The following is a 27,725-nucleotide window of genomic DNA, read 5'->3' as shown; positions in this document are numbered from 1 at the left end:
GTAGTAATGTGGTAACTTTTGAAATGTGATCACATATATTGCCCTTCATGTTAACAAAATAAAAAGCTTTATTATCTTTGTTTTATGGCACCATTTTGATATGAATGTGCCACCTTATCTCTAACACACTTTTGAGAGGAAACTGTTCTTGAAGGTGGGCATGCTGTATTTATAATACTACAATATCCTGGTGAGCTGATTCCAAGTGGTTTGACAGCTTATATCAAACCCAGCTATGAGGAAAAAGAACTATGGAGAATAGAATGAATGAATGAATGAATTAATGAATGAAGGTCTCAACTCTAAGAGATAACAGGGTGAGTTGGTCAACAAATGAGCTGAGGTGCACTAGGCTAATTCTAGTGCTCTAAAACTGCACCTGACTGGTATGAGTTCCATGATACAGCGTGGCCATGGTAACGGAATGGGTAGAACAATAGGTTTCCTTGGGGAAAACAGGACTGGGGTGGTGAAAACCAGATAAACAACAAACAGAATGACGAAAAGAATACCGCTTGGACAGACATCGACACATCAAAACAAATAAGAGCCTACATGTCTGTGATAGGAATATTTAATGCAGTGAAATGTGTGCTCTGCTGTTATCAATGTGACAAGTCCTGGCAATAAAATAACACTTACATTGCACTTTAAACTCAATTTCCAAAAAGTATGTAATGCCTAGGGGACATTTATGGTAGCGATCCATACACTTGCTAACATTCATATCGCAGGCTACCTACTCTACCCCATCCCCCAGCGTTATTCCAGTGATCACATGACTTGCCGGTGCAACTGGAAACTAGGGGAAAGGTCGCCGCGTTGAAGCATGCGACTGTTTAGACGATAGTACAGAAACATCGTGCCTAATGAAGTCGCATCAACAAATATAACTGTACATCAACAGACGTTAAGTTCACGACTATCCGACATGGTGACGCACAAACATGTAGTTTGCATACAACTGATCGTAAACTAAACAAAGACTGCAGCCGCAGCAATTACAATAACTCCAAATCTCTAATGTTAAATTAGCTACAGGCAAATATCAAACTATGACAAAATCATGGCTTTTCAGTCATTATGTAGGATACGTTTCACGTGATCTTTTCCCTACCAACCTGCATATTAGAACACCCCCACCCACCACCACCATCACCACACACACACACTTAAAAAATCCTTAACATGTCAGGCTGCAATCACTGACACAACCTTCCAATCCTTTGGACATGCAGGTGTAGTCTCTTTCTCAAGTGGCATCATTCAGCACATAGCCACTACACGTGAATTAACAATGGGGTCTTACGTCAGATGAAACTGCATTTTCATAGACCTATCTGAAATACTCACTGACCAACGAACAGTAAGTGTATTTTAAATCTTTGGGTGACCTCCCCTTGGAGTTCTGCCCACAGACAAACGCATTTGCCGGCCTGGCAAAGCTACAGCCTTGTGCACTACGTGGATGACTGCCAAAATCTGTTTGTTTATGTTACAATTTATTACACAATTACGACAAGGTAAGAACGTGGGCTGCCGTCAAAACCCTCGAAAGACAGTTACATGGGGGCTTTTGTTAACGTTAGGTCTTGCCTCCAGTCACACAAAAACCGTTGAAGTTGCTTGCAAAGCCGGAAGAACCTAATGTAAAACATGCTTGCGCTTACAGGAATTGTATGAGAACTGTATGATATGAGACCTTATGACTTGTGTAACATCCTAAAGACATAGCCAACTTCTAGAAACTATCCGCACCTGATACTCAGAAAGCAGACAGTGCAGAATGCCGGTTAAGAGAACAGCTCAGCAGTGTCGCCGTTGCTATTCTGCCATGTTTAGGCTACTTTTCCATTAAAAACTTGCCATTTGCTAAAGGAAAATACAAGAATAAAAGTTAGCGATAAGGCCCACGCTTACCTGTCAGTTTTCAGTACTTTAGTACGCTGATGAGGTTTAAACGATGAGGGTGTGTGTTGGTAGGACCGTATCAGGTTGGAAACACACTGCAGAACTGACCGAGTTTACGCGCTTGATGAATGAAAGTGAACGAGGGCATCGTAAAGGACCGCCCATGTTTTTACGTCACATTTCAAGATATAATGTTCTACTTACCCTTTGACCCCCAATGATTTTTGCATTGACTACGACGTTGCCCAGGCCACAGAGCTACCCTTATTCGACATTCTCTGGCTACACTACTTAACCAGTCTGTTTCTACACCTTCGTGGGTTTGACATTGTAATTTCCTCAAAGCTGCTAGCTGCCTGTTTCATATTTGACTATTGAACTTGACAAATGTATGTGTATAGTGTATGAGTTGCCCATAGGCCTACCATTTCAATGAAACCTAACAGTTTGATTAATTGTCAGTAACTAATTACATATGGTGATATTGCTATAACAATATAATTATGAATAGAAGAGCTGTGTGTTTGCCTGGAAACATGAATAAATGTAAATATCATATACACAAACACTGTTAATTGGTGACAACCTAGCTGTTAACCATCTGCTGGTGGAAGACTAACATGTTAATATGGGCTTCAATAATAAGATGAAAGGTTAAGTTGTCAACCTGGTACCTCTGTGTAAACCTCTCGTCTAGGCAGCAAAGTGTTACTTTAACAATGAAAAGATAGACTGATAGACTAACTGAGAAGCATTCTGTGATGCTAATGCTGAGGACATTCATTTTCTGGAGAACTTCTGGAGAATCATCTATAGGCAAATTATCACAACCATCTAATCAGAACCCAGTGAGCTGGTTATGTGGTTGCTCAGCAACATTGCTCAAGAAGTTGCCCCATGTATCGTCACCTGTACTGTACGTACACACCGCCGCTGACTTAAGCTTCCAAAGAGTCAGGAAGTCATTCATTTTCAATGGAAGCCGGCTTCTCTCAGCTGCCAGAAGCGGCAAATCCGTCAGCGTCGCGTTTTGGGCGACTTGAGCGTCAAGCAGAAAGTAGAAAGTCAGTCAACTTTATGGTAATGAGCTATGACGCTGTTCAGCGACCAACGACCAGCAACCAATCGAATAGACAGAAGTATTGAGATGGAACATGATCGAACGTAAAATGCTGTCGCAAATCTCGTCACGTGCCACACCGACGCAGGACCTCTGAAGAGGGGAACATAGAGGGAATGGAAGGAAAACAGAAGGACAGAAGGCCACCTGCTCCTATCCCTGTCCAGTCCAGTCATCCTGCCTGCCCCCTGACTACCTGTATGACTACCTCCCCACCTCCATCCCACTTCCCCCAACATTCATCTCACAGCAACCCTGCACATCCCCTGCATTTCTTCTCCAATACCTTACCCCACCACCCACAACCTTTAGTGATCAGCCGACCTGCCCCAGCCTCTCTCTCACAACAAATCAGGCAAGGAGAGCACATTTAGGAGGATCAAAGTGAGAAAGGCTGTGAGTTTGGATGGCATCCTAGCCTGGGAATACCCAAACGAACTTTCAGCAAATTTGGGATTTGCTCTGCAGGTCTGTCTGGCCAAGAGGCCATTGAAGCCAACAAAACATTTCCAATGTTCCTAAAACACGGGCATGCAAATAAATTGCTAATCCGGCATGGACGTGTATTTCTTTGAAATCGAGTAAACAACTGCATTTCAAACATTCATTTACAAGATTGCTATACTTTTGAAACTATTTGGTAAGAGTTTAATGTACCAATTTAAGTTTAATTTCACTGCTAGTTACGCCCCCTGCTGGAAGTCGTAAGTCAATGAACCTTTTCCAGACCCACTCCCACTTGTACAATTGTGAAGGTCTGGGTGTTCCCAGGCTAATGGCATCCACTTAAGGCTTTTGAAATCCTGTGTCGATCAGCCGCCCAGGAAAGTTGGACCTGAGCCTGAAGCCAGCAGTGTCACAGCGGTGTAAAACATTTAGCATGATACCAGGGCCAAGGACCTCACACACCAAGGCCCTACCAGCTGACCGGTTGCACTGACATTTCAATTAAAGGGACACCAGGCAACGTTTTTGTGTTAATTAATCATCTTCGTAAGTTGGTATATAGTTAAATGACTCATTACAGGGCGAATGAAGACTCTCTCGCCCGCCCCTACTGCCTGTAGAAAGAATATCCCGCTTGCAACTTCGGTGTATCTGACCCGCCGACCTTCAGTCTCACAAAGTCTCAGACTTCGCAAGAAGCAGGATCAGTTTACATCCTGCATCCCCAGCACAGAGGCAGACTAACGAAACGCTAGCAATTGTTGCAAACGTGTGTATAATGGCAGAGCCGACCAAGAAGCAGCGAAAACCCTTGATGGAAGATGCAAAGAAAAGGAAAAGAGCTTCAGACCGAGCAAGGTTCACACACGTATCGACACGTATCGACACGTACAGACGCTAGGGGGAGCTTCGTAGAGAAAAAGCATCAGGCTTGCCTGGTGTCCCTTTAATGTATACCCTGGAGGTGGTCCTAGTCCATATCCATCGCCTAGTGAGATCCTCAAGATCCTGAACATCCTGGAAATGAGATGAGATGGTGAAATCTGACAAGTGCTCTTCACCTAAATAAAAAAATTGACCGGTTGATGTCATCATGATACCTCCCTGAAATAAGTTTTTGCAAGTTGGGATTTCTGCTTCTGTGTTTACAGCATCTAGTGTTGCATTCCACTTTAAAGCTTGTTATTATGCTTGTTATTATGACTGTCTACCCCTCCCCATCAAGTTGTCCTACACTCTGTTACACGCTTGTTATTTTGTAACAACATTTATTAGCAGCCAGATATTTCACATCAAATACATTGGGGGGGCTACGTTTAAGAATGATCAGGCTACAACGGAAATCAGGAGAATGATTCCTCTTTGTTTCATGATCATCATTCATGAATTGAATTGGAGAATTTGTATTTTTACTTTATAGCCTAAAACACTTATTAGCCACTTGTTAGCCTTTTACTTTATAGCCTAAAACACTTGCTGTAATTTAACAAACGCGGTATTAAATAGCACAGGTCTAACGTCCAATTAGAAATCAACATTAAAAATCAACAAACAACATTATTCTCGTGACTTTTGCTGGATGACCGCCGCTGCCCAATCCAGCTAATCAGAGGTTGCACTGTCGGTGGCGCCTGCGTCTTTTAGGTTGTCCAATAGTCAGCCAATTGGAATAAAGTATAGTCAGGATTGTCCAATGAGAACGTCGTATGGTAAGAAGTGCATTGCGCTCTTTGCGGCGAAAACGTGAGGTCGGTGGGAAGCTTGTGAACATTAGTGAAGTTACAAGGTACAGTAAAATTATACATTTTTATTGGCAACGCACTAAAAAAAGAAACCTCAACAGTGTCGGATATAACTTTACTTTGTTTTGGAAACGTTTCAGGACGCTTGTCCTTTAGATCATTGATGCTGTCACAACGTGACAATCTCCATGTGCCCGAGGTTTTCATGCGGGCATTTAATAGAATAACGGCTGGTGGTGTAACGAAGAAAAGTTATGTATGTCTGTTGATTACGATAAGATTAACACCAGAATCACAGTTGTCTTGTTGGGTGACAGTAGAACTAATTTGTAGCAAAGTTGTATAGGTGTCGGACAACTTGTAACGTTACTCGGGGTTAATAACGTTAGCAAAGACTGAGATGTACACTAACGCTAACATAAGATATTTAGCTTACCACGCAACTTTAAAGTTGTATTTTGTGATCATTTGACTTAAATACTAAGATGTCTAACTGTTCCACGAATAAACTATGATATGACCTTTTACACTTTATTCCACGAAAAGTCAGCCAATCGAGAATGGCTGCCTTTCTAGTTAGCAGTTGTCTGGTTGGTTAAAGCTTCTTGTATCGATATTTCAAGCCAGATATGTAACCAGCTCATGTTCTCCACTGGAACAGCTGTCATTAGGCTGTGTGTTACTCAGTTGACGTTAGTACGCTAGAAGTCTGCTTTGTACTTTAACTATTGTCATGATCTACACACACGGACCGTCATAATGCTGTTATCTTTCTTGTGGTCATATCGCAGCTAACGTTACATTTGGGGCTGGCTAAACAGCTCTTATTAAACGACTTGGACAACGTCATACTTGGCTGATTTGTTAGATACTAAACACACATTTTCAGAGTTTGTCATTGTAGAAAGCCTACATTTCTGCGATTTACTTGAGCAGCTGTTGCATCACTCCAACTTGGCTGTGGTGTTGTGGCCTAGAAAGTGTCAAATAGCGACACAGAAGTCACAAGGGGTTGCATTGTGAATTGCGATTCCCGTGCAGACTTACTTGTGTTTTGTTTTCACAGTGGAAGGGGATAAACTTAAAAATGGATGGGAGAAAAGGTGATGGTAAAGGTAACTTACTTACTTACTTACTTACTTACTTACTTACTTATTTATTTATTATTTCTTGTGTAAAACAACTTTGATCTGAAATGACCAACGGAACTCTAAAATATGTTATGTGAGGCAAAACCACTGGATGATTAATGTGTCAGCACAATTAGTGAAAGGATCTTGGCAAGCATGAAGATGTTAGACAAGAGTAAGCCTTACTGAACACGTCAGTAATTCAGAAGCATATCCGTTTAAGAACTTTAGTCATCTGTATTCTTTGCCCAACATTTGATTGGTGATTCAATCAATGTGTTGTTGCCTTGACAGGTAAGGCTGAGCTGATTATGGCAGCTGATAGACCTGAAGGGTTTCCCCCTATTGAGAGGTAAGGAAAATGTGACACATCAGACTATTTCATTCCCTTATTGTTTTGCATAAAGGATAAGCCGAGTAATTGCTCTTTAAGATTTGGTATGTGATCAAACCCAGTTTGATTTCAGTCTGGTTATAAAATTGTGAGCAGCGCAGCAGTAAATGCATAGGCTCTCTATGATCCTGAGATAGATTTGAGATCTTTCTTTCCATTCAACATGTGCTTCTTCATTTGAGTTGTGCTGACATGTTCTCTACCCCTGTGTTGGCCCTCTCTCCCTTCAGCATTCTCCCCAAGGCGGTGAAGAGGAGGGTGCACGCCCTGAAGAGGCTGCAGCTCCAGAGTGCTCACATCGAGGCCAAGTTCTACGAGGAAGTCCACGAGCTGGAGAGAAAGTACGCCGCCCTCTACCAGCCTCTGTTCGACAAGGTAGCCGCCCACCTGCCCCACCACTGATCTCAGTTCAGTCAAAGTCCTTTTAGGCAAGTCCCTCCACTCGGCGGCCATATAGCAACGCTTTTTGGGCACTCATCGGGCATCCTATTCAGCAGAAATTCGGTGCGCAAGGCTTCACAACACCAATCTTTCTCCAGCAGCGAGATCACAACACATGATTGGGAAGTTGTCTTCACAACACAACATGTGATTGGCTCAATGTATTCACATCACACCACATGATTGGCTCAATGTATTCACATGTCGACGTTTTGCCGAGGAAGGGGTGGGATATGTGTAGACAACGGCCATATTGACGTTACAAACTAACCCCATGCATTTCTATGGAGAATTTTTTGAGTGCTGTGTCTCCTCATTAGAAAGTCTCTGGTTCAGTCTCACACCCTCTTCTCTGCTGCTGACTGCATCCCTAACAGAGTTCTCTTAACATGGAGAACATGGGTGGGCTACTTCATGTAGAATAGAAGCTGTCCCATGGCTTTGCTGCAAATATGGATAGGCCTATTTCATGGCAAGGCCATGAGTCTTAACAGGGAGGCTGCACCACACACAACTGAAGCGTTCCATTCGCAGAGCGTATGTTGCAACAGTTAGCTTCCACTGTAATCAATGGAACTGGCTACAACAGATGTGATAGCGGCGCGTACACTCGAAAAAATTAGACCAGTCCTCTAAAACTATTTTTACACTCTGCAAACGGAGCGCTTCACATGCATGCCCAGTGTAGCCTGGCTGTAATGCACGTGAGTGCTGCCTCTTCCACGGGGTTTCCAGTGCGGCCGAGGCAACACTCCAGTGCTACATTTTCCTACCCCATCTCTTACGAGTAGCCAGCTGCTCTCCGTTCAAGCTCGGCTATTTCCAGTGAAGGGGACAAGTGGTCCAACCACAAACCAACAGGAGGAACTATGAAGTCACAGCGCTAGAGCGGCTTCTCTGGTCTGTCTGTCTGTCTGGCCTTGCAGTACTGATACTGATGAAGCTAAGTAATGCTGTAAAAATCTGGTGTGTAAAGTAAACAAGGAGAGAGATGAAAATAACCCCCCCCCCCGATGTTATTCTCCATAGCTGCATAACTGAGTGCTCTTCCTGTGGAAAGAAAAGCAATTTGTATAGAGCACTGGTAAAATGTGAGAGTATCACAAAGTTGACGTTGCTCGTCACGGCTGTGGAATCAGTTGCCTCGAGACATTAAAAATGCTCCCTCCATCTTTGTTTTTAAGTCTAGACTCAAAACCCACCTTTTTACCTTATCCTTCCCAGCTTCCTAACCCTCTGTCTGTTGCCCTGTCTGTAACTCTGTACATGTCTTCTGTTGTTGTTGATGTTGAGTCATTGTTGCTGTTGATCTGTGTCGGTCTGCTGTTGCTGGTCTCATTGTAATTAATTGTTTACTTATTTTTACTTTATTTTATTTTGTACAGCACTTTGGTCAGTGAAAGCTGTGTTTAAATGTGCTCTATAAAATATTTTACTTAACTACTCTGTCCCAAACCTGACATGCCGGTTGTTTTCATGTGTTTGTTTTAGCACATTTCTTCCTTTGTCTATAGTGCTTTATTGGGTCACATTGTGGAATGCCTTTCAATGTCTGAGAAGTGAAAGGCACTGGTGGTTTATTTTGTGTGTGTGTGGGTGCGCTCATTTGATATTAAAGGTCTTTGTGCCTGTACATGCGTGGGTGCGCGCGTGTGTGTGTGTGTGCGTGTGTGTGCGTGCGCGCGTGTGTGTGTGTGTGTGTGTGTGTGTGTGTGTGTGTGTTTTCACTAAGATTAAGATTAACTGATGTCTTGATTTTGTTTGTGTGTGAAGAGACGAAGTGTGGTGTCCGGAGCAGTGGAACCCACTGATGAAGAGTGTGAATGGCACAGTGACAGAGAGGAAGATGAAGATCTCACTGTGAGGATGATTCTTTTCCAATTTGTATAATTATGAATTATTTACTCGCACCTTACTTGTGTGAATTCTGTCAAAAGCTTGTGCAGCCTACTCTAAATGCCATATGGTTACTTCAAAGTGCACATAGTGAACTGTAGATGTGTGACCTCAGCTCAGCCAACCCCTACATGTATAGCATGTCTGTTTTTAGTGTAGCTAAAATGTAGAATTGTTGAAACTGCGCAATGAGCAATTCGCCCTCAGACATTGGCAATTCCTGAAATAGATAGTGTCATGTCTTCATCTTCTCGATCGCCGAGCTTCCTGTATCTAATGTGTCGGTGTGTTTGCTGTGTGTTCCTCAGGAGGGACTCAAGAAGAAGGCTGTGCTGGAGGAGAAGAGTGAGGCTGGAGACGCCCCTAAGGGCATCCCAGAGTTCTGGCTCACCATCTTCCGGAATGTTCCCATGCTCGGCGAGATGATGCAGGTCAGCTTCAGCCCCAGGCCATGCTGATCTGGGCTTTTTTTTATTTATTTATTTATTTTTTACACCCAAGTGCGCAGAGAGGTCAGAGAGGTGATGGAGTAAGAACGGGGGAAACAGGTTCAAGGTTATAAAAAGAGCTGATAAGTGATGATGCACTTTACTTTTTGTGAGTTTGACATTTGTGATGCTTTTGTTGAAGTATTCTTCAAGCATCAGTGACTGAAATAGAAAATATGTATCAGAAGGCTCTAGATTATTCTGAATATGTTGCGTCCTACAGGTAATGCTATAAAAATCAGACGTGAAGAGACAGTACAATTCATTGTCATCAAACTATGATGGCTAAATTTCATTGTAGTCATGTTTAGAATAATTTATGTTGCATAGTGCTCTCTCCCATAAGATTCCATCCTCCTTCTCAACAGGAACACGATGAACCTATCCTGAAGCATTTGCAGGACATCACTGTGAAGTTTTCTGAACCTGGACAGCCAATGGTCAGTAGTTCTTTGAATTATAACAGGGTTATTTGGTCATTGCTTATTTTGTGATGAGTATTTGAAATGTGTCTTCTTGTTTGTCGCTAGCTATTAACGGAATGTGTAGAAAAAGTCATTTTATGTCTAAGTCGGCCTAAGTGAACTTAACTAAAAAAGGTGTTGAGCTAATGCTTGTCCCTCTTCTCTTAACAGAGCTTCACCCTGGAGTTCCACTTTGAGCCCAATAGTTATTTCAGCAACACAGTCCTCACCAAGCTGTACAAGATGAAAGCTGAGCCGGATGAGGCGGACCCCTTCTCCTTCGAGGGCACTGAGATAGTGGACTGCGAAGGGTAAGAAATGGTGTTGAGCTCATGTTTAGTTGTTTAGGTGTTGAGCTAATGCACTGAGATAGTAGACTGTGAATGGTAAGAAACGGTGTTGAGCTAATGTTTAGTTGTTTAAATGTTTAGGTGTTGAGCTAATGCACTAAGATAGTAGACTGTGAATGGTAAGAAACGGTGTTGAGCTAATGTTTAGTTGTTTAGATGTTTAGGTGTTGAGCTAATGCACTGAGATAGTAGACTGTAAATGGTAAGAAATGGTGTTGAGCTAATGTTTAGATGTTTAGGTGCTGAGCTATTGCACCTCCGATCAGGGGTGCCGTCACTTGTCTGAAACTAGTATTGCCCAATTTTTTGCCAAGCCCAATGGGGGAGCATGTTTGCATGAACGTCAATAGAGGATGAATAGCCTGCAGTAGGTAGTTACACTGATAATATTCAGCAGTAAAGGAAGCAATGCGCAACAGGGAGGATGTGCATACAATATGCCTACACATGGTTTTAAAAACACTACCGTCGCAGTTTTTATGTTACTGTAGCTGTAGTTTTTAATCCTTTTTTACTACATTTGGATTAGTTGCCTGATAGGTAAAGAGAACAAGAAATGGAGAAACATCAACGCGATGCCTTGGTAACGTTATTAGGTTGGGTTTTGTAGTTAGGCTACTGCAAATTTAACACCCCCATTTCTATGAAACTGGAAACAATTGAACCAGGAGACTTTGTCACAAGAACAGAGCAGATGTCTCAAAGCCCATTAGATAACATACTGCTGTTTAGCTTTGTATGGCAGTAACGTTAGCCAAATATTTGTTTAGACTAGGCTAGCGTTACACTGACACAACGTAACTTAATGCTCTGAATTCGCGGCCAACATGAAATCAATAACTTTTTGATCAAGTTTAAATTGTGTCAACCACAAATAATTCCGCTACTTTTTAATAACATCCGATAACTAATTCAATGTTGATTTATTGCTTAGCCTACTTCAACACCGTTGACTGCACCTCAAACTTCAACGAAGATGAATTGCCATTGCTGTTGCTGTGCTGAAGAGACGTGTGTGGCACGACAGGGCAAGCCCAATGAAAATAAATAACGCAATGCAACACAACACACACCCCGCTTCTCACACGTCAGTCACTGAAATGAGCGCAACACAGAACCCGCTTCTCTTGCATCAGTCACTGACAGTAGAATAAATACATCGGGAAAAATACTTTGATGATGAGCGCAGCGCTGCAGCAGTTTGAGCACCCCATCCCAAATCCAGTTGTTTTTTGTCTCTCTCTACTCTCGGAATGCAGGGTTTAAAAAAAAAAAAAAAAAAAATGTATTGTCTTGCAATGCAGTAACTGTGTGTGTGTATGACTGTGTGTTTGTGTAGGCTGCTAATGCTATTTTATATGTTTCTATTTATTCTTTTTAATTATATTTTTATAGACTCATGAATGATGCACTGACAGGAAAGCACTTTAAATGTCGTTGTACTTGTGACAATGACAATAAAGACCTATTCTTCTATTCTTCTGTTCTTCTTGCTGCAGATGCCAGATCAGCTGGCAGAAAGGCAAAGACGTGACGATGAAGATCATGAAGAAGAAGCAGAAGCACAAGGGCAGAGGCACGGTGCGCACCGTCACCAAGCAGATCCCCCAGGACTCCTTCTTCAACTTCTTCAGCCCCGTGAAGGGTAAGGCCTCAGGCATCCTTGGGCCTCACATAAGCATCCAAGCTTCTGTAGGACCACATAAACATGTACATTGCCCTATTTATCTATTTATTGATTGATTGATTGATTGATTGTTTGTTTAGCCCTGTGAAGGGTAAGGCCTGAGGCATCCTCTGGGCCTCACATGCCTGCACATATCCAAGCATCCAAGCTTCTGTAGGACCACATAAACATGTACATTGCCCTATTTATTTATTTATTTATTTTTTGTTTGTTTATTGTTTGTAATCATTTATACCATGACATTACCCCAGACATTTGCATCACTTCATCTAGTCGATTCTTGTAAATGCACTATTTTAATGGGAATCAAACCATGGTTCGTTGGCTCATTATTCTACAACTGGTTGAGTTAAGGTATGTCCACACTGACCAATGATAAGGGAAGTGTCTCCGCAATATTCTTCTTGTTTGTGAATGAGATTTCTCAAATTCAATGAATTCTGATTGACTGTCAGGTGTCTTGTTCTCAAAATGGTTCTGAAATTGATCCCCTATGACCTTGTAGTTCATGTTGTGGTCATAATTAACTGTAACAATATTTCAACCTATAATTTTTACCGATAGCTTTACAGTTATCATTGGCAGGCCTTTACACAGAGACTGAATGTGTATCGAAGTTCAGTCAAACCTTTTGCTGCTGGAATGCCCTTTTGTACTTGGAGATTTTGCATGTCTGGCCTGTCGGTGACCTTTTTAAAGCTTGGTAGACTGTGATGGTCTTCCAAAAGCCTGATCATAATCTCTGCTCTTTACTGCACAGAGTCCAGTTGTTTTTAGTTCTTTTAAGATGTGGGTCATCACTAAGGTCACAGACACTCGTCTGAAATGTACAGTAGTGGGCAGATTTTGGTTCCCAGTGTTTCTTATGGTGTTTTCACATTTAGTCCTTTTTAAAACAACCAATCTCAGTCCTCTAAAAGTGGACCAGAAAGTGGACCAAAGCAAAAAGGACTCAGATTATTTTGTATTCACATTGTGATTTAATTTGAAAGGGGACTCGGGTCTCATTCAGGTGTATTGCAGCTCTGATGGGGCAGTTTTCTTCCTGTTCACACTATACCTTCTGTGGGGGTCTCGGCTATTACTGATTTGAATTGGGTCATGTATCGGAACTCCCCCTATTACCGTCGGTCCCGTATTTCTGCCGTCTTGCGTGTATGTGTCACTTAATATCTATTTCTATACAAACCAAGACGGCGGATTCCTAAAAAAACGCAACCACCCACACCATAGGTGTATCTAAATTAGCTATGTACCAAAAATTACATTTTACCGTGACTCGAAGAGCTGTGAACAGTGTTGTAAGGCTGCGTGTACACAATCACTTGGAGCTCCAGTGGAATTTTAATTTCATGACGAGAATTCTCAGTCTAACACCGTTCATGTTGAAACGGTGTAAATAGGCGACCCATCAGGCCAGCACTATAACTCCGAGCGTGGTAAACAAAATCGGATATTTCAGGCAGTAAATGCTTCCATTAAGAACCAAACCAGATTTTGTTCAAATCTACACACCTATGGCTACTGAAAAATGTAAGGTTCATTTAGCAAATGTTATTTTGAAGTGTTAAAAAACATCGTTGTTTTAGAATTTCTGAACAAAAGTGGTGATAATTAGGGGTGTAACGATAGTTGCTCTGGGTTAGTTATGTATTTTCATCATCATTCATTATTAGGTTCAAATAATTATCATAACCCATGATTGGTGTGGTGGTTTGTTTTATAAATATAGCCTATATATTTTTCTGGGTTTCAGAATCTGATCTGAAGTATTTGCATAGATCCTCTTGAACCGTCTATGGTTATTGTCAGTCAACACGCCAGCCAGTCACACTTTCTAATTCAGAGTGGTAGGCCCGCCCCACCTGGTAATTGTGACTATATCCAACAACCTATAAGCTCATGTCTAAAATGACAACTGAACAGCAGTCTGTTAACTGTGCTGCAGTCTCTCACGCATGTTTGCCACATGCTGAGTTCACTGATTTCTACATTGTCAGTGACCATTAGCTTGGATGAACATTAACGTGAATGTTAGGAAAAGCACTGTTTGGCTGTAGCCCATGGTTACAAATGTCTGTAGGCTATCATGGTTTTGTTAATGGGTTAACGATAATAGTTTTATTAATTAACAATATGCCGTCTGTAAGCTATCAAGTTTTTGTTAAAGGGTTAACAATAATAGTTTTGATAATTAACAATATGCCTTCTCTTTTGGCAATGGCAAGTCAAGGAGGATTAAATAGGCTACAAGTGTTAAAAAGTGAACCTGGAGCACATTGTTCATGTAGAGGGCTGAAAGGAACCAAGTGCGAAGACACCCTTAGATGGGTTGCCCAAGCGCACGATGCATTAATAAGATTTTGAAAGTTTGGTTTCCCAACCGTTGATCGTTACTCTGTACTTCCGGCCTGTCTCTGAGAACCTCATATGACTCGTCTGTACAGTTCTTTTAAGTGTCACCTGTCACTGCGGTATTCTTAAGCGTTTTACAGGTTTATTGTGAGCACCTTTTGATAGTTGCATTCTACAACTCCTCCACTAGAGGACAGCAGAGGTGTAGGGTTTTCAGCACCTCTCCATTGCCATAAGGGGAGATAGTACACTGACAAATTAAGGGGCGCCTTGGTGTTAGATGCGTGAACCAGCTTTTTGCCTGCACACACCCATACAATACCTCAGTAATAGTTTTAAGTTTTATTAAAATATTCAATGTTTAAAGCAACACAATGTTGTCCTTTTACCTTTAAAATTGTGGTTTCAGACTTGATCCCACTCTGACTGACTGAAACAAGGAGAATGGAGTCTCTGAGTTTGACAGTGCACACCCAGAATGCCCTATAATGTTGTCGCGGTTACGAACATGACCCTTGTCAATTTTAGATGAATTTGGTACTCCTTTAGCATTAAATGTGTACCCAGTACACTAATATTTGACAAAAGAGGGAATTCCTACACCGTGTTTCCTTACATTTATTTCAGAGATTTATTGAGAGATGACCAGATCTGCTGATGTATGAATACAGTTACGGATCAGTGGTCTCTGTCTGTGGTCTTCAGCAGGTCAGATGAGAAGAAATGTGTGCAGTCAGCACAGCAGGTTAGACTTGCACACGTCTCTGACATCTCGGCCTTGTGTGTTAGTCAGCCATTACTGTGGTTAGGGGCTGTGGAGGCTCCAGAAGCCTGTCGGTGACTGCTTAACTGCCTTTCCACGATCACGCTCGCCTGGACTAAACAAAGGGCCACAAGGAATACTGAGGGTTTCATGTAACATTGGTTAACTTTGAATAGAATGAGAGTTACTCCTCCTGATTTTATGCAAAGAACCTGGAGGTTTTGTTTACTTGCCAGCACAAAACTTTGTTCTGAGGACTATGAGAAGTTTCTTGCTATCTAGAGAAAAATAGCAATGTAGGTTGTTAATGTATTAGCCATTTTCCAGATTAAGCTAGCCTGGGTGTTCCCATGCTTCCTTGCGCGTGATTTGATTCACGCTGCTAAGGCAGCCTGGAGACCATGGAGCAAATTTTCGCCTGAGATAGGGAACCAATCACAGAACAGGGGGGAAAGCAAGACTATGATGAGCTATGCACAGACAGATTTGATAGACATCCGTGGCACCCAATAAACGGATCTGGGCATTTTATTCAAATACGAGAAAATGAACGTTTGGTTCCCAGACCACGTCTCATTGAGAAGTGGTGGCGCTAGCCAGGCTAAGATTAAGCAGCAATTTGTGCTTAATCTGAAAGTGCAAAAGTGCTACTGGAATATTGTAGTATGTAGTATGTAGTATAACTGTCTGTTATGTAGTTATAATTTTGCATTGGTTAGGGCAGTGGTAGTGTAGTGGCTAATGAGCTGGGCTAGCATGCAGTAGCCTGAAAAGTTGTGGGTTAAATTCCTGGCTTCCACCATTGTGTCCTTGAGCAAGACACCTAGTCCCAAATTGCTCTGGGGAGAATGGCCCTTGTAATTTAATTGGCATATGTTGCTGTGGATAAAAGTGTCTGCTACATGAATAAATGTATGGTTATTTATTAAGATTTAAAAAAAAAAATCTTTTTTATTATGTTGTCAAACTGACCGTAGTGGCAGGGCAACCGGAGCTGGTGATGCCCTTGACCCAGCAGTGCTTGCGGTTATCACAAACCTTCAGTAGAGAACAGACAACCACTTCCTCACTGACGAACCTACTGCTCTATTGCGTTCAGTTATGTGTGTCTGTCTAGTCTCAGGCCTTAAAACCACATACCAACCACTTGGTATGTGTCGAGCTCGGAAGGTTTGAGCTGGTGCCTACCTAAGCAAAGGTATTCCATTGGAACGGCCCAGCCCACACCTTGATCTAAATCAGCACAGTCATTCAGGAAATGTGACCAGGCGTTGCTCTATTGGCTCAGGCATCGCCATTTAACCTTCACCAAGCTCATGTCTTACAAGAGGGCTGAAGAATGCAGCCCTGCCTGGTTAAACTGTGGGAAAGTGTGTGTGTGTGTGTGTGTGTGTGTCTGTGTGTGTGTGTGTGATAGAATGCCAGTAGGCTGCTCCCTCCTGTCACTCAAGCGGCCGGATGTGTGCGCACTGCCGTGACTACAGTTTTTCTAAGTTGTTAATGGGTTGCCGCAGCGGTTTCCATGGCGATCTCCTGTGAGGTGTGCCTCACCTTTTTGGTTTGGGAGTGATTCGCTCACCACCTGTCTGATGTAATCACAGCCAGACCCGCTTTGGATAAAAGGTTTCATTAAATGACAAAATACCATTGTCAATTTATTAATGCCAAAATCACTGAGCCATTGATGGAATGTGTTATTATCAAATTATAAATAAGAAAATAGTATAAATAAATACATATGTAGGATATAAATAGTATATGATAAATAGTCAAATGTGTTTATAAAAGGCTAATGGTGTTTTTTTCCCTCTCTCCTCTCTGTCCAGCAACTCCGGGAGACGGTGAAGTGGTGAGTCGGCCTCTTGTCGTTTGGTGGAAATGAATGGATGCCTTATGATGTACTTTACCAATACAAAGCATCAATCAGCGACTGCAGATCCAGATCATAACTTGCTGAATGTGAATTTTTGTTTTGTCTTTTTTTTACGCTGTCTTAGGATGAGGAGTTGGACTTGACCCTCGCTGCAGATTTTGAAGTGGGCCATTTCTTCCGTGAGCGAGTAGTCCCAAGAGCAGTGCTGTACTTCACTGGCGAAGCCATGGAAGAGGAGATGAGCGTATGTTTCCAGCTTCTGTGTGTCTTACTCACACTCGATACACACACTCGATACACACACTGTGCTCTTCTTGTCTTACACACACTCGATACACACACTGTGCTCTGCGTTCATCTCTTACACACACTCGATATACACACTTGAATTTTCCCTAGGGATCAATAAAGTATCTATCTATCTATCTATTTGTGCTCTGTGTTCATCTCAGTCAGGATTCATGGATTAAAAAAAATAAAAAACGTTTATTGTCCATCACATGATAGAAAATTGGGTAGGGTTAGGCAATAACATTTAGACAATAGGAAATGCATAATAGTTATAAAATACCTGTAATACGCTAATTGCTTTAACTTAAATGTGAGATGTATTGTGAGCTTTGTACTGAACACAGTGCGCTTTCTCCTGCAGATGGACGAAGAGGAGTATGAGGAAGGTGATGAGGTGAGTGGGCTGCGCTCACTGGTGGCATTAAGAGTCGGTTAATATGAAATCCGCATAACTCCGTCTCCTGTGTTTTAGGAGCAAGATGAAGAAGGTGATGAAGAGGACGACGATGACTATGAGCCCAAGGTAAATTGACACACATGGGCACTGAGTGTGTTGGTGTTATTAACGCTGTCTGTTGGAGTGTGTGTAAATAGAGCAGACGATTAGGACTCTCATATACTCTGGCACTGATCCAGAGGCGTTGTGTTCTGTTTGGGTTTGAAAAGAATTAATCCAATGCCTTGTGTAGCGGAATGTGACCTTTTTTCAAATTTGTCCTAACACACACACACACACACACACACACACACACACACACACACACACACACACACACACATTCACTCTCACTCACTCACACACACCCAAATATAACACACCCAACACACGCTCTCACACATCTACACCCATATATGCATAGACACACACACACACACACACTCACACGCCACACACACGCGCAATCTCTCACACACGCGCAATCTCTCACTCACACACACACACTCACTCTCACTCACTCACTCACTCACACGCGCACAGTGGAGGAGATGACTCAGAACTCACAGCATAATTGCATGCTGGTACCTGCTTGACATTTCTGCTCTTTTTGTTTGTTCCCCTCCCTGCAGGCGTAGTCCTCTCTCCCTTCATGCGCTTCTAGGTAAGGGAGACTGGAGGATGGCGTCCTGGCCCATCCTCTGTCAGGCTTTTTGTTCTTCCTCTCATATGTGTCTCTTCTGCTTAACTTCTGACAGCTCCCAACCTCCACCCCTGCCACACACACACACACACACACACACACACACACACACACACACACACCTGCTGTACCCGAGAAACACGGAGTGAGTCTGTTTTAGTCAAGTGGGAATCTACGCGCTGACAATTGATTCTTGACTGTGGTCACTGGTTCACATTGGTTAAAGGGTATTTAGTGAGGCGATATTTGCTCACTGTACAAAGTGAAATTCACGAGCTGAGCGATACTCCCAGAGAGCCGTAATCCCCCACTTGGTGTGTGATGTTCCACACGTCCCTGTGGTGGTGCGGCATCACGGCTGGCTCACTCTGTCTCTCTCGCATCCCACCCCCGTCTCTCTTTCCCTCGCTGATGCAGGAGGAGAATCCATTCAAGGTGTGTGCTTGATTGAATTCACCAGTCACCACTGGGGGTTGTCCGATAACATTTTCACTTTTCTCGTTGGACTGATCTCTTCCTCTCTCACTCTCTCTCCCTTCACTGACACACTTCACTGCTTCCTCTCATCCCGTATCCCTCCTCTCCTCCTCTCTGCTCCTTCTCTGCAACTCTTTCTCCACCTCCATGCGTTTTGTCTGTGTCGCTCTCTCCTACCTGCGCAGACAGACGAGCCCCCGCCTGCTGAGTGCAAGCAGCAGTAAGGTGGGGATTGGACCGGTGAGCTGTCCATCAAACTGGCCCCCCTCCCCCTGATCCAGCAGGATATTGTACTTCCACAGGAGGAGCGCCCTACCAACTGCCCTAAAATCAAATGTAACAGCAGAACACTGTTCAGAAATATGTATTTGTGACTTTGTGTCAATATTTATGTTAATTGGTTGTTGTTTTCTGTCTTTATATGATGTGCTTTTGTACAAAAGCTGACCTTGTATTCAAGCCCACCATCCATAGATTGCGCTACAGCTGTCTTGTCATGAAGAGCCGATGTGCCACTGGGATTTACAGTCAAATGACCACTTTAATGTTTAGGGATGGGAAAACCGTCCAGTGAAATCCCTCCATTTCACACATGTCTCTCTCAGGGTCTTTTACAGCAGTTCTGACAGAACTGACCCCAAAGATGGCTCCAGATTTGCCAGTGTCTCCCATTCTGTGTCTGTGCCACAGTGTCTATTTAAAGAAACTAGTTTTTTGAGTTGTTTCCTCTGTCAGTGCTGGTGGCCATCAGGTGGCTAAAGTATGCCATGAAAAGACAAGTCCGCTAGTGTTGCCTTGCCAATTTGTATCTTTTAAATAACAAAGATAGGTTGGAGTGGTTTTCAAATTGTACTGTATTTGTATGTTTTCTTGTTTGCTTTTTTTGTAGTATTTTTTTTTTATTCATTTATTGTAGATGTGTCAGAGTTGTGAGAAGTTTTGACACGTTTGAGGGCAACATTTATTTCAGCCAAGATGTGCCATCTGGGCACATCGGTGCCGTCGTCGTCAACATCACCACTATGATGTTTTGACTTCATCCTGCACTGGAGAGCATTGCGGAGATGAGACCCCGTGACCACCTGTGTCTGTCCAACATTCAGAAATAATACGCTGCAGTAGGAGACCCGGAGATCACCTCATGATGCACTTTGACCGGTGGTGAATTCACTCAAGTGCACGCCTGCCTAAAACGCACAGAGACTTGGGGGCAGTAGATCTGGCTCGTGGAGGCAAGTGGTTGGGCAGATCTCTTTATACCGTGACAAGCTCGTTTATGTCCATAAACTAGCAATGGCCTTAGTCGTTTATTCTCAGATTTGTTATGCAATGTTATTTTTTTTAGTTTATACAGACTAGTCATACAACTATATTCAATAAAGTTTAAATTTGTGCAAAACGTGCAAAATGTCCCTGTGGCCTTTCTTTACCTAGTGCTTTTTTTTTTAAATGATTTTTATTATTTATGTTAACACCATGATGTTAACAAAAGCAATAACTAATACAACAAAACATCTAGTCCATCATGAACAGAAACAACATATTTCTTTGAAAGTATTCACCAATGTAACACGCAACACCACAACAGGTGGCAACACAGCATTTGGCCACAACTTTACCAATTCAGAAGAAATGTATCTAAATGCACTTTGCTACACATTTACTAATTTAACAAGGTTTTGTAGTGTTGTGTTTCCTTATTTGGTGTACCATTCAATCAGTGCAATAGAATAATGGTCGAAAGACGAATGCCACAAAAGTTAATTTACTTGTAAATGAGTGGTCATGGTTCTGGAAAAGAAGCCAAATCCAGCTGTTCTTTTTCCAATTTAATATTGACCTTGCATAGAATGTCTCCACACTGGTACCACACAGACACTCTTGAGCTGCCTGGCATACAGTGTATGCCTGTCGGGCCATTAGGTTGCCAAGAGACCTAGGATGCCTCCTAAATTCCTTAATATGTGAACGAGGAGGCTAATCTTGCTGCCTGCATTCCTTTGCAGTGAGGACAGGTATTGAGCTGCCTGTCACACTTAACACGTTCCATGGGTGGGATGGCAGCCACGGTGTCGAGGCGCATGGTCAAGGAGATGGCAAAGATCGGACCCGCTGGCTTCAGCTTGACACAACTTCATTATCAGCACTTCTGAGGGGACTGAAGGAAAATATTCCAGGCCTGGAGAACCAAATCTTCAAGTGGTCAGATTCTGTTCTTTCTCAGAGCCCAAAGTGAGGGAGGGGGGGTTGGTCGTGGTAGGCATCCATACATTTCACTATGGACCTAGTAGACAGACCTAATTTGTGTAGTCAATAGAGGACTTACACAGCTACGCACGGAAGCCAAGCTCACCCACAGATCTTTGAACAAAGCGTGATGTATGTGCCAACACTTCTGAGTGGGATTAAAGGGATGGCACTGTGTGACAAGGGGCTGCTGTGTACATTTTGCCACCAAATGGAAAGATCAGAAAGACTTTCTGGAATTTTTTCGTGTGGGATGTGCGATTAGTATGAATACTATAACCATTTTGTGACGACTTTGAGCATAAATGTGTAAAACCAACACTGTCTTCAGATTTTTCTTTTTTTTGATAAAATAATTGTGTGCTGAAACAACCTGCTACAACCAAACCCAAGATAAAGTCTGGCCTTTGAGTCACTGCAGCAGTTTTGTATTGCCCACACAAAAAAGTCATGCCATTTTATAGACACTTTCTGGAGGAACATCTGAGACTTTTCCCCACACCAGTCCAGTCTTGGTGTCAGCCTCAGACACACCCTTGTGTGACTCGTGGCCACTGAAGCTGGAGGCGGTTTTTGGCCACCACGATGGCGTTTGTCGCTGGATCCGTTTCAGGTTCTAGTAAAAAGCCTCCGCAACAACAAGAGCTCTGCTGTCTGTGTGGCCCGACCGGCAGTCCTGGAGCCGACCGGCAGCAACGCTGGGGGGACTGTTCAGTGTGAGCGCATCCGCAGGGCGGAACACCACCACTCGCGGTTCAGCTCACCACCCACCCCCCTCCCCACCTTTGGCCAGGCATGGACAGAGCCTCCGCTGTCCGGCACATCAGAGACGAGCCACCATTACTTCCTGCCGCAGCTGCCTCACCCTCACTCACCCACTCACCCTCACTCACCCACTCTCTCTCTCTCTCTCTCTCGCCGGGCGCTCCTGACGGCTCATCTGCCCTGGCTCAGCTCCACTGGGGATCTGGGTCTCTTGTATGGGCCCTTTTCATGTCCTGCCTATGGAAATAAAGACTGGAGCCAGAAGGGTGCGGGGGAGAGAAAGAGAGGGACACTAGGGACTTGTGTGAGAAATGTCTGTGATGGCCCCTGTATGCTGCTATTCTTCACATTCTGAATGGCCTCTGGTGATATAATAACTATCTTCCTGTGGCAGAAATGTGATAGCGCCTCTGGCCGTCCTTTTACTGACGAGTAGTGTAATAATTCACATAATTATAAAGATTGTCAAAAAGATACTGAACCTCTTCTTGGACAGCTCCTCGCGGTTCTCTAACACTCCACATCAGCAGGATGTGAGTCCCAATATGGAGGCCATTCCCTTGGAGTTCTCGGGGAGGATAGTGTGCAGTGGAGATAAAGGCCCCTGAGAATGGCTTGTGTTGAATTTGTTATTATTAATGTTATGACATGTTTTCCTCAATTGCCAAAAACACTAAACCCTTATCTTAATGCTCAGTGGCTTGAACGCATATATCGAAACTGTCTAACTCTTTTGGCTAAACCTTAAACAGTTTTCAGCCAGAGTGGTTTGTTCTGCATGTGTTAATATCAATGTTATTAATCATTAATGAAGAAGATACTATTATTGCATCCGGTTATGAATGAGAAATCATAACTGGGTTTGCCAACAAGCATGATTAACAGGGCATGCATCCAACTGTTGATAATGAAATAAAGTTGGACTTTCATCTGCCATGCCCACAGGAAGTCATAAAAGCTAAGCAAGCCTGTCTTGGTAAAACCTATTGAAATATGTTACTCAGAGAGACTAAACAAAACAAGTGAGGAAAAAAATAGGCTTCAAATCAGTGATAGAGTGATATAGACAGAAAACAAATCCTTAACAAAGGAAGGACATTTAGCATCCAGTAGCTTATAGTATATGTCATAAAGGACAAGGAGACCCATTCAGAACAAGGAAACAGTATGATAAATGACAGCTGTGAGAGGATAGTCTACCCACCAGACCAGTTAACAGCATACAAGAGCTAATACACGTTTAACTTTATTCAGCAGAGTGAGCCTTTCCTTCCTACTTTGCCTCAACCAACCCTTGGCACAGTGTGTTTGACAGGCTATAAACTCCGGAAGGTGCGCTAAGCAGAAACAAAAGGGAAATTCTGGCATTCCAGTCATTGCAGAGTGACAACCATAAAGCCATTCTTGAGATAACTCAGCTTGTAAAGCAATGAGGGACTTGACACTGTACCGAAATAACATTCTCTTTCATGTGGTAAGAATTCAGCTGAAGGGCAGGCCTTAATTGGAACAGGAGTTCTTCCAAAAGGTTAAAAAATTAGCCGGTAACTGGTGTTGAATGTTGATAATATCTGGTGTTATAGTGAAATCATCTTACTATGCCAGTTTAAGAATGTGAATTGAAATTTCAGGGGGCATGGACATTGGGCCAAACTTAAAAGGGGAAATATACTGTGGCAAAACTGTCGAGGAGACATCTTATTTAAGTCAGGTTACTGTAAATATAAAGGTTAGTTAACGGTTAATGTAAACCCAAAAGCTGATTTTCTAAGTGTGTCTCTGAACTTATTTAAACATATTGTCTCTGTGGATAACCAGTCACTTCCTTAGAGGCTACAGCCATGTGTTCTTTTTCCCACAGTATAGAAGCACCAGCCAGTGCAGCCACAGTTGTGGCTTATCAGAACAATGCTTCAAATAGCAAGCATAAGACTCATCGCTCATACCATCAAGTTGATAGAGCAACATGTGTGTGTCTCTATAAACAAGATCAGTGTGTGTGTGTGTGTGTGTGTGTGTGTGTGTGTGTGTGCGTGTGTGTGTGTGTGTGTGTGTGTATATGTGTGTGTGTTACGTGTGTTTCCAGCAAGGCCTTTTAAAGCCTATATATAGCTGGCTGCAACAATCGGAGAAGAAGACATGGCTTTAACAGGCTGTTGACATGCATAGAAGGCCTAGCAGAGGGCCCGTGAGAAACAGCTGCAAAAAAAATGATGCGGTGTCTGCCTCCATTTCATGTCCACTGTCTGCCCCCATAATAACTGCTTTTGACAATTTCTTCTTTTTCTTGTGTCAGAAAGACATTGAAGAACACAGGTTACTCCAACTCTAATGATCAATATGCCACACTACAAATGACATGTAGTCGCTGAATGGAAGAATCATAGACAGACTCAGTATGAGAGAAATGGAAGACCTATTGGATGGAATGGAAGGAATATTAGAAGCCCGTTGTGTGTGAGACCCTACCAGAACAGGAGGAGAAAAGGCCTCTTGTGTTGCTGGATTTTGCTGAATCACTGGACTGGAGAATGGACATATAAATCCTTATACACCACAGTGTGAGCTATATATGAAACAGAAGCTGATTTGAATCCCATAGCTATAGGGTAATACGCAACTTATTTGGAAGCGAGCTGTCTTGTCTTAACCTATCAGATACAGCAATTAAAGTATTAGCAGTTCTGTGTAAGCTTTTTAACTTTAACAAGCTTACTTAAAGTTCATCTAGTCTTACACACATATACACACACTTTGTATGTCACACATCCGGCTAAGCATGTCAACAATGTATCGTCTTTCCTTGTTTTTCCCATCTAACCAAGACCTTTTATTGTGACTGTCTTCGGCACACAGTGAACAAGGCTACAAGGTTCTCCAAATACGCCCACGCGAGCAAGATTCCGGAACACGATCTGCCCTCATTACTGCCGGTGTGGAGGATTGTAAAAAGCAGAGGATGACTGTACAGTGTGTGTGTGTGTGTGTGTGTGTGTGTGTGTGTGTGTGTGTGTAGAATAAAGGACTGAACAAACAGAGCCTGCCAGTATTCATCCTCACTGGGTTCCGAGGTTCAAGGAACTCTCCCCAGCATCGCTGCCTCCTCCACTCTAAACCACACCCTGATGTCTAATAACCCATGTTTTTAACCTATGTATGGTGTCACGCACACACACACACACACACACACACACACACACACACACACACACACACACACACACACAAACACACACACACACAAACATACACACAAACAAACACACACATACATACAGACACACACACACATGCACATATACACACACACAAACACTCACACACACAGACACAAACACACACACAGACACACACACACACACACACATTCAATTCTGCCAGGTAACTGGAACACAGATGAGAAAGGGAGGGGACTGTCTCTAGGCACAGGTTCAGCATGCTCCCATCAAGTCAACACAGGCCTAGACAGTGTAGCCACACAATGTGCCACTGTGCAGGTTGTTACAGAAGTGTTTCTTACTTGCTCGCTGCTTAGACAATGTGTATTTCAGTGAGTGAGTGAGTGAATCAGTGTGTGTGTGTGTGTGTGTGTGTGTGTGTGTGTGTGTGTGTGTGTGTGTGTGTGTGTGTGTGTGCGTGCGTGCGTGCGTGCGTGCGCGCGCGTGCGTGCGTGCGTGTGCGTGCGTGCGTGCGTGCGTGCGTGTGTGTGTGTGTGTGTGTGTGTGTGTGTGATAAATTGGTAATTTTTTCATTTGCCATCACAATAATTGTTCAGAATAAATGGTTGACAACTAGACAAGCTGACATGCACCGTCTGGTAGTGAACTCGGTATTCCCAAATATCAGAGAAATTCAGATATTGTGTGATGAGTATTACATGATATGGAGGAGTGATATAATACCGACACACCCTTTCCCAAAGTAGGTTAGAATCAACTGAACTTCAACTGAATACAATAAGCCCTCCATTCTGTATCCATGCAACACAGTGAAGAGGAAGAGTAGGCAATCCTTGTGATCCCTAAGGATAATCATAATGGTGCAAATGACTGACAAGTCTGGAAAAACCTCTGTCAAGTTCCAACATGAGGATATGAAATTATCAAAGCTTAACTCAAGACTGTGATAACTATCTCTGTAGTTCCCGTTCTGTGGATCCCACAGAACATAGAGGCCTACATATAAGCTATTATTTGCATTTTGGGCAAAAATGGAATATGACGCCTTCCCTCTCTTCATGCCCCACCGCCTACACACTTCACTCGCGAGTTACTCAAACAACTGTTGATAGTTCAAACTCTAGTATGACGTCAGGAGGGCTGGCCAACAGCCTGCCTAGTATAAAGGTTGAACTGCTCCCGATATTCATTCATAACGCCGACCTGGATTATCACGCAGTACAGACGAGGCTCCTTTGCCGGGAACTTCGGAAGAAGTTACTAGGAATACTTGGGACTTTCAACCCCATCATTTATTGCCAGAGTAGAGAGACGAACGCCGTACACGCCGCTAAAACAATGAAAATGTCTGCGTCGGAGACCTCCAAGGTCCTGAAGGAGGGAGAACTGGAGAAGAGGAGCGACAACCTGCTTCAATTTTGGAAGCGGAAGACCTGCGTTTTGACCGCAGACAGCCTCAACATTTACGCCGACACACAGAAGACCAAGGGCAAGGAGATCAAACTCCAGTCCATCAAGAAAGTGGACTGTGTAGAGAGAACAGGGAAATTTCTCTACTTCACCATAGTTACCAGTGATAATAAGGAGATTGACTTCAGGTGCTCTGGCGAGGATAACTGTTGGAATGCCGTCATTACAATGGCACTGATTGACTTCCAGAACAGAAAAGCCATTCAGGACTTTAAAACACGACAGGAACCAGAGAACACGATCCCATCACCGCAAGAGAGGCGAATGGGCCGAGCACCATGAAAAACTTACGACGGACTTCGCTTCGTTTATACATGGTGAGTTATAACACTCCTGTACGCACAAATATATCTGTAGGCCTATGTTGTGAATAATTGTAGGCTATATTAGGCTACCATATTTCTTTTGATAAACTTTAATAACATAATTTCTGTGAGAAAAAACTGTTTTTACAGTTGGATATAAAAAGACTCATGAATGTGTCCATTTATCTCATAGTTTGAAAACCGAACTGGATCATGATGCAAAACTGGACCAATCGGAGGCTCCATCACCCAGTCTGAAGTCGGCCAGTTATGGGCGCACACCACGAATGTCCCGGAGGTCCTGAACAGGAGACATGAAAGAAAACCTTTTTCGGTAGTCACAAGCAACCGTCAAGACTGAATCTTTGGACTTTTCTAAGTATTTTAAATGCTTTTATCAAGGGTCACTTCCCATGTATCTAAGAACCCCACATATAAAAGCCTTATTTATGTGTCAATCCCTTGGTTAAAAAAAGGTGTATCATACATTGCCTAAATTATTTTCATGTACTATTGTTTGTATTTATTTAAATAAATATTTGTGAATTTAAAATGAATCGCATGTTATGTGGTGAGCTTCCATACAATCCTTAGGTCATGTCACATGGTCCTCTCTAATATTGTAACTTTATCCAATCCTAGTGACTAGCATTAAGGGCAGTGACTGTTTATGATTTGCATTATCATATTGTAGGCTGAACTGCAAGTACATTTTTATAAATTATTTATATGGCCAAGATTAAAATTATTTTTGTGCATTCTTTTAAGGTAGAAAGCCTAACTATCTAAAG

General features: G+C 42.8%; 3 protein-coding genes across 10 annotated transcripts in view; 2 read left to right on the top strand and 1 right to left on the bottom strand.

Moving 5' to 3' along the window:
• Positions 1–2,074, bottom strand: part of cpt1ab (carnitine palmitoyltransferase 1Ab (liver)) — a 29,624-nt gene extending 27,550 nt beyond the window's left edge. For all 3 annotated transcript variants that reach the window (XM_042108662.1, XM_042108663.1, XM_042108665.1), the window contains exon 1: positions 1,921–2,074. The gene's annotated coding sequence lies outside the window, so the exon portion shown is untranslated. The remainder of the gene's footprint in view (positions 1–1,920) is intronic.
• nap1l4a (nucleosome assembly protein 1-like 4a) lies at positions 1,271–20,371 on the top strand. Of its 6 annotated transcripts, none has more exons than XR_006034897.1 (15): positions 5,458–5,476; positions 6,287–6,335; positions 6,645–6,702; positions 6,975–7,119; positions 8,959–9,045; positions 9,390–9,512; positions 9,938–10,009; positions 10,205–10,344; positions 11,883–12,028; positions 17,015–17,037; positions 17,186–17,305; positions 17,714–17,746; positions 17,825–17,875; positions 19,154–19,304; positions 19,939–20,371. XR_006034897.1 is itself a non-coding variant. In XM_042108670.1 (15 exons), the coding sequence occupies exons 2-14, from the start codon at positions 6,308–6,310 to the stop codon at positions 18,424–18,426; spliced, it is 1,032 nt and encodes a 343-aa protein (XP_041964604.1). In that variant the 5' UTR covers positions 5,458–5,476; positions 6,287–6,307; the 3' UTR covers positions 18,427–18,452; positions 19,939–20,371. The 6 variants fall into 6 exon arrangements, 5 of the variants coding, with proteins under 5 accessions (XP_041964606.1, XP_041964605.1, XP_041964604.1 ...); XM_042108670.1 differs by lacking the exon at positions 19,154–19,304 and adding an exon at positions 18,421–18,452; XM_042108668.1 differs by adding an exon at positions 18,421–18,452 and having other exon boundaries at positions 19,154–20,371.
• A 5,972-nt stretch (positions 20,372–26,343) lies between these two features.
• Positions 26,344–27,491, top strand: phlda2 (pleckstrin homology-like domain, family A, member 2). The gene is made up of 2 exons (XM_042110346.1): positions 26,344–26,946; positions 27,128–27,491. The coding sequence occupies exon 1, from the start codon at positions 26,498–26,500 to the stop codon at positions 26,909–26,911; it is 414 nt and encodes a 137-aa protein (XP_041966280.1). The 5' UTR covers positions 26,344–26,497; the 3' UTR covers positions 26,912–26,946; positions 27,128–27,491.
• Positions 27,492–27,725: the final 234 nt, after the last annotated feature.

The sequence above is a fragment of the Alosa sapidissima genome, chromosome 11, assembly GCF_018492685.1.
Source record: "Alosa sapidissima isolate fAloSap1 chromosome 11, fAloSap1.pri, whole genome shotgun sequence".
NCBI lineage: Eukaryota > Metazoa > Chordata > Actinopteri > Clupeiformes > Clupeidae > Alosa > Alosa sapidissima.
The sequence above is the reverse complement of the archived record's forward strand: the minus strand, read 5'-3'. Positions and strand labels throughout refer to the sequence as shown.

Bases quoted from the DNA above. Each gene is read 5' to 3' on its own strand.
- nap1l4a (XM_042108672.1), top strand. From the start codon at position 6,308: ATGGATGGGAGAAAAGGTGATGGTAAAG. The intron at 7,120-8,958 runs GTAGCCGCCCAC...TTGTGTGTGAAG, and splicing joins ACCAGCCTCTGTTCGACAAG to AGACGAAGTGTGGTGTCCGG. The intron at 17,876-19,153 runs GTAAATTGACAC...CTACCTGCGCAG, and splicing joins ACGATGACTATGAGCCCAAG to ACAGACGAGCCCCCGCCTGC.
- phlda2 (XM_042110346.1), top strand. From the start codon at position 26,498: ATGAAAATGTCTGCGTCGGAGACCTCCAAGGTCCTGAAGGAGGGAGAA.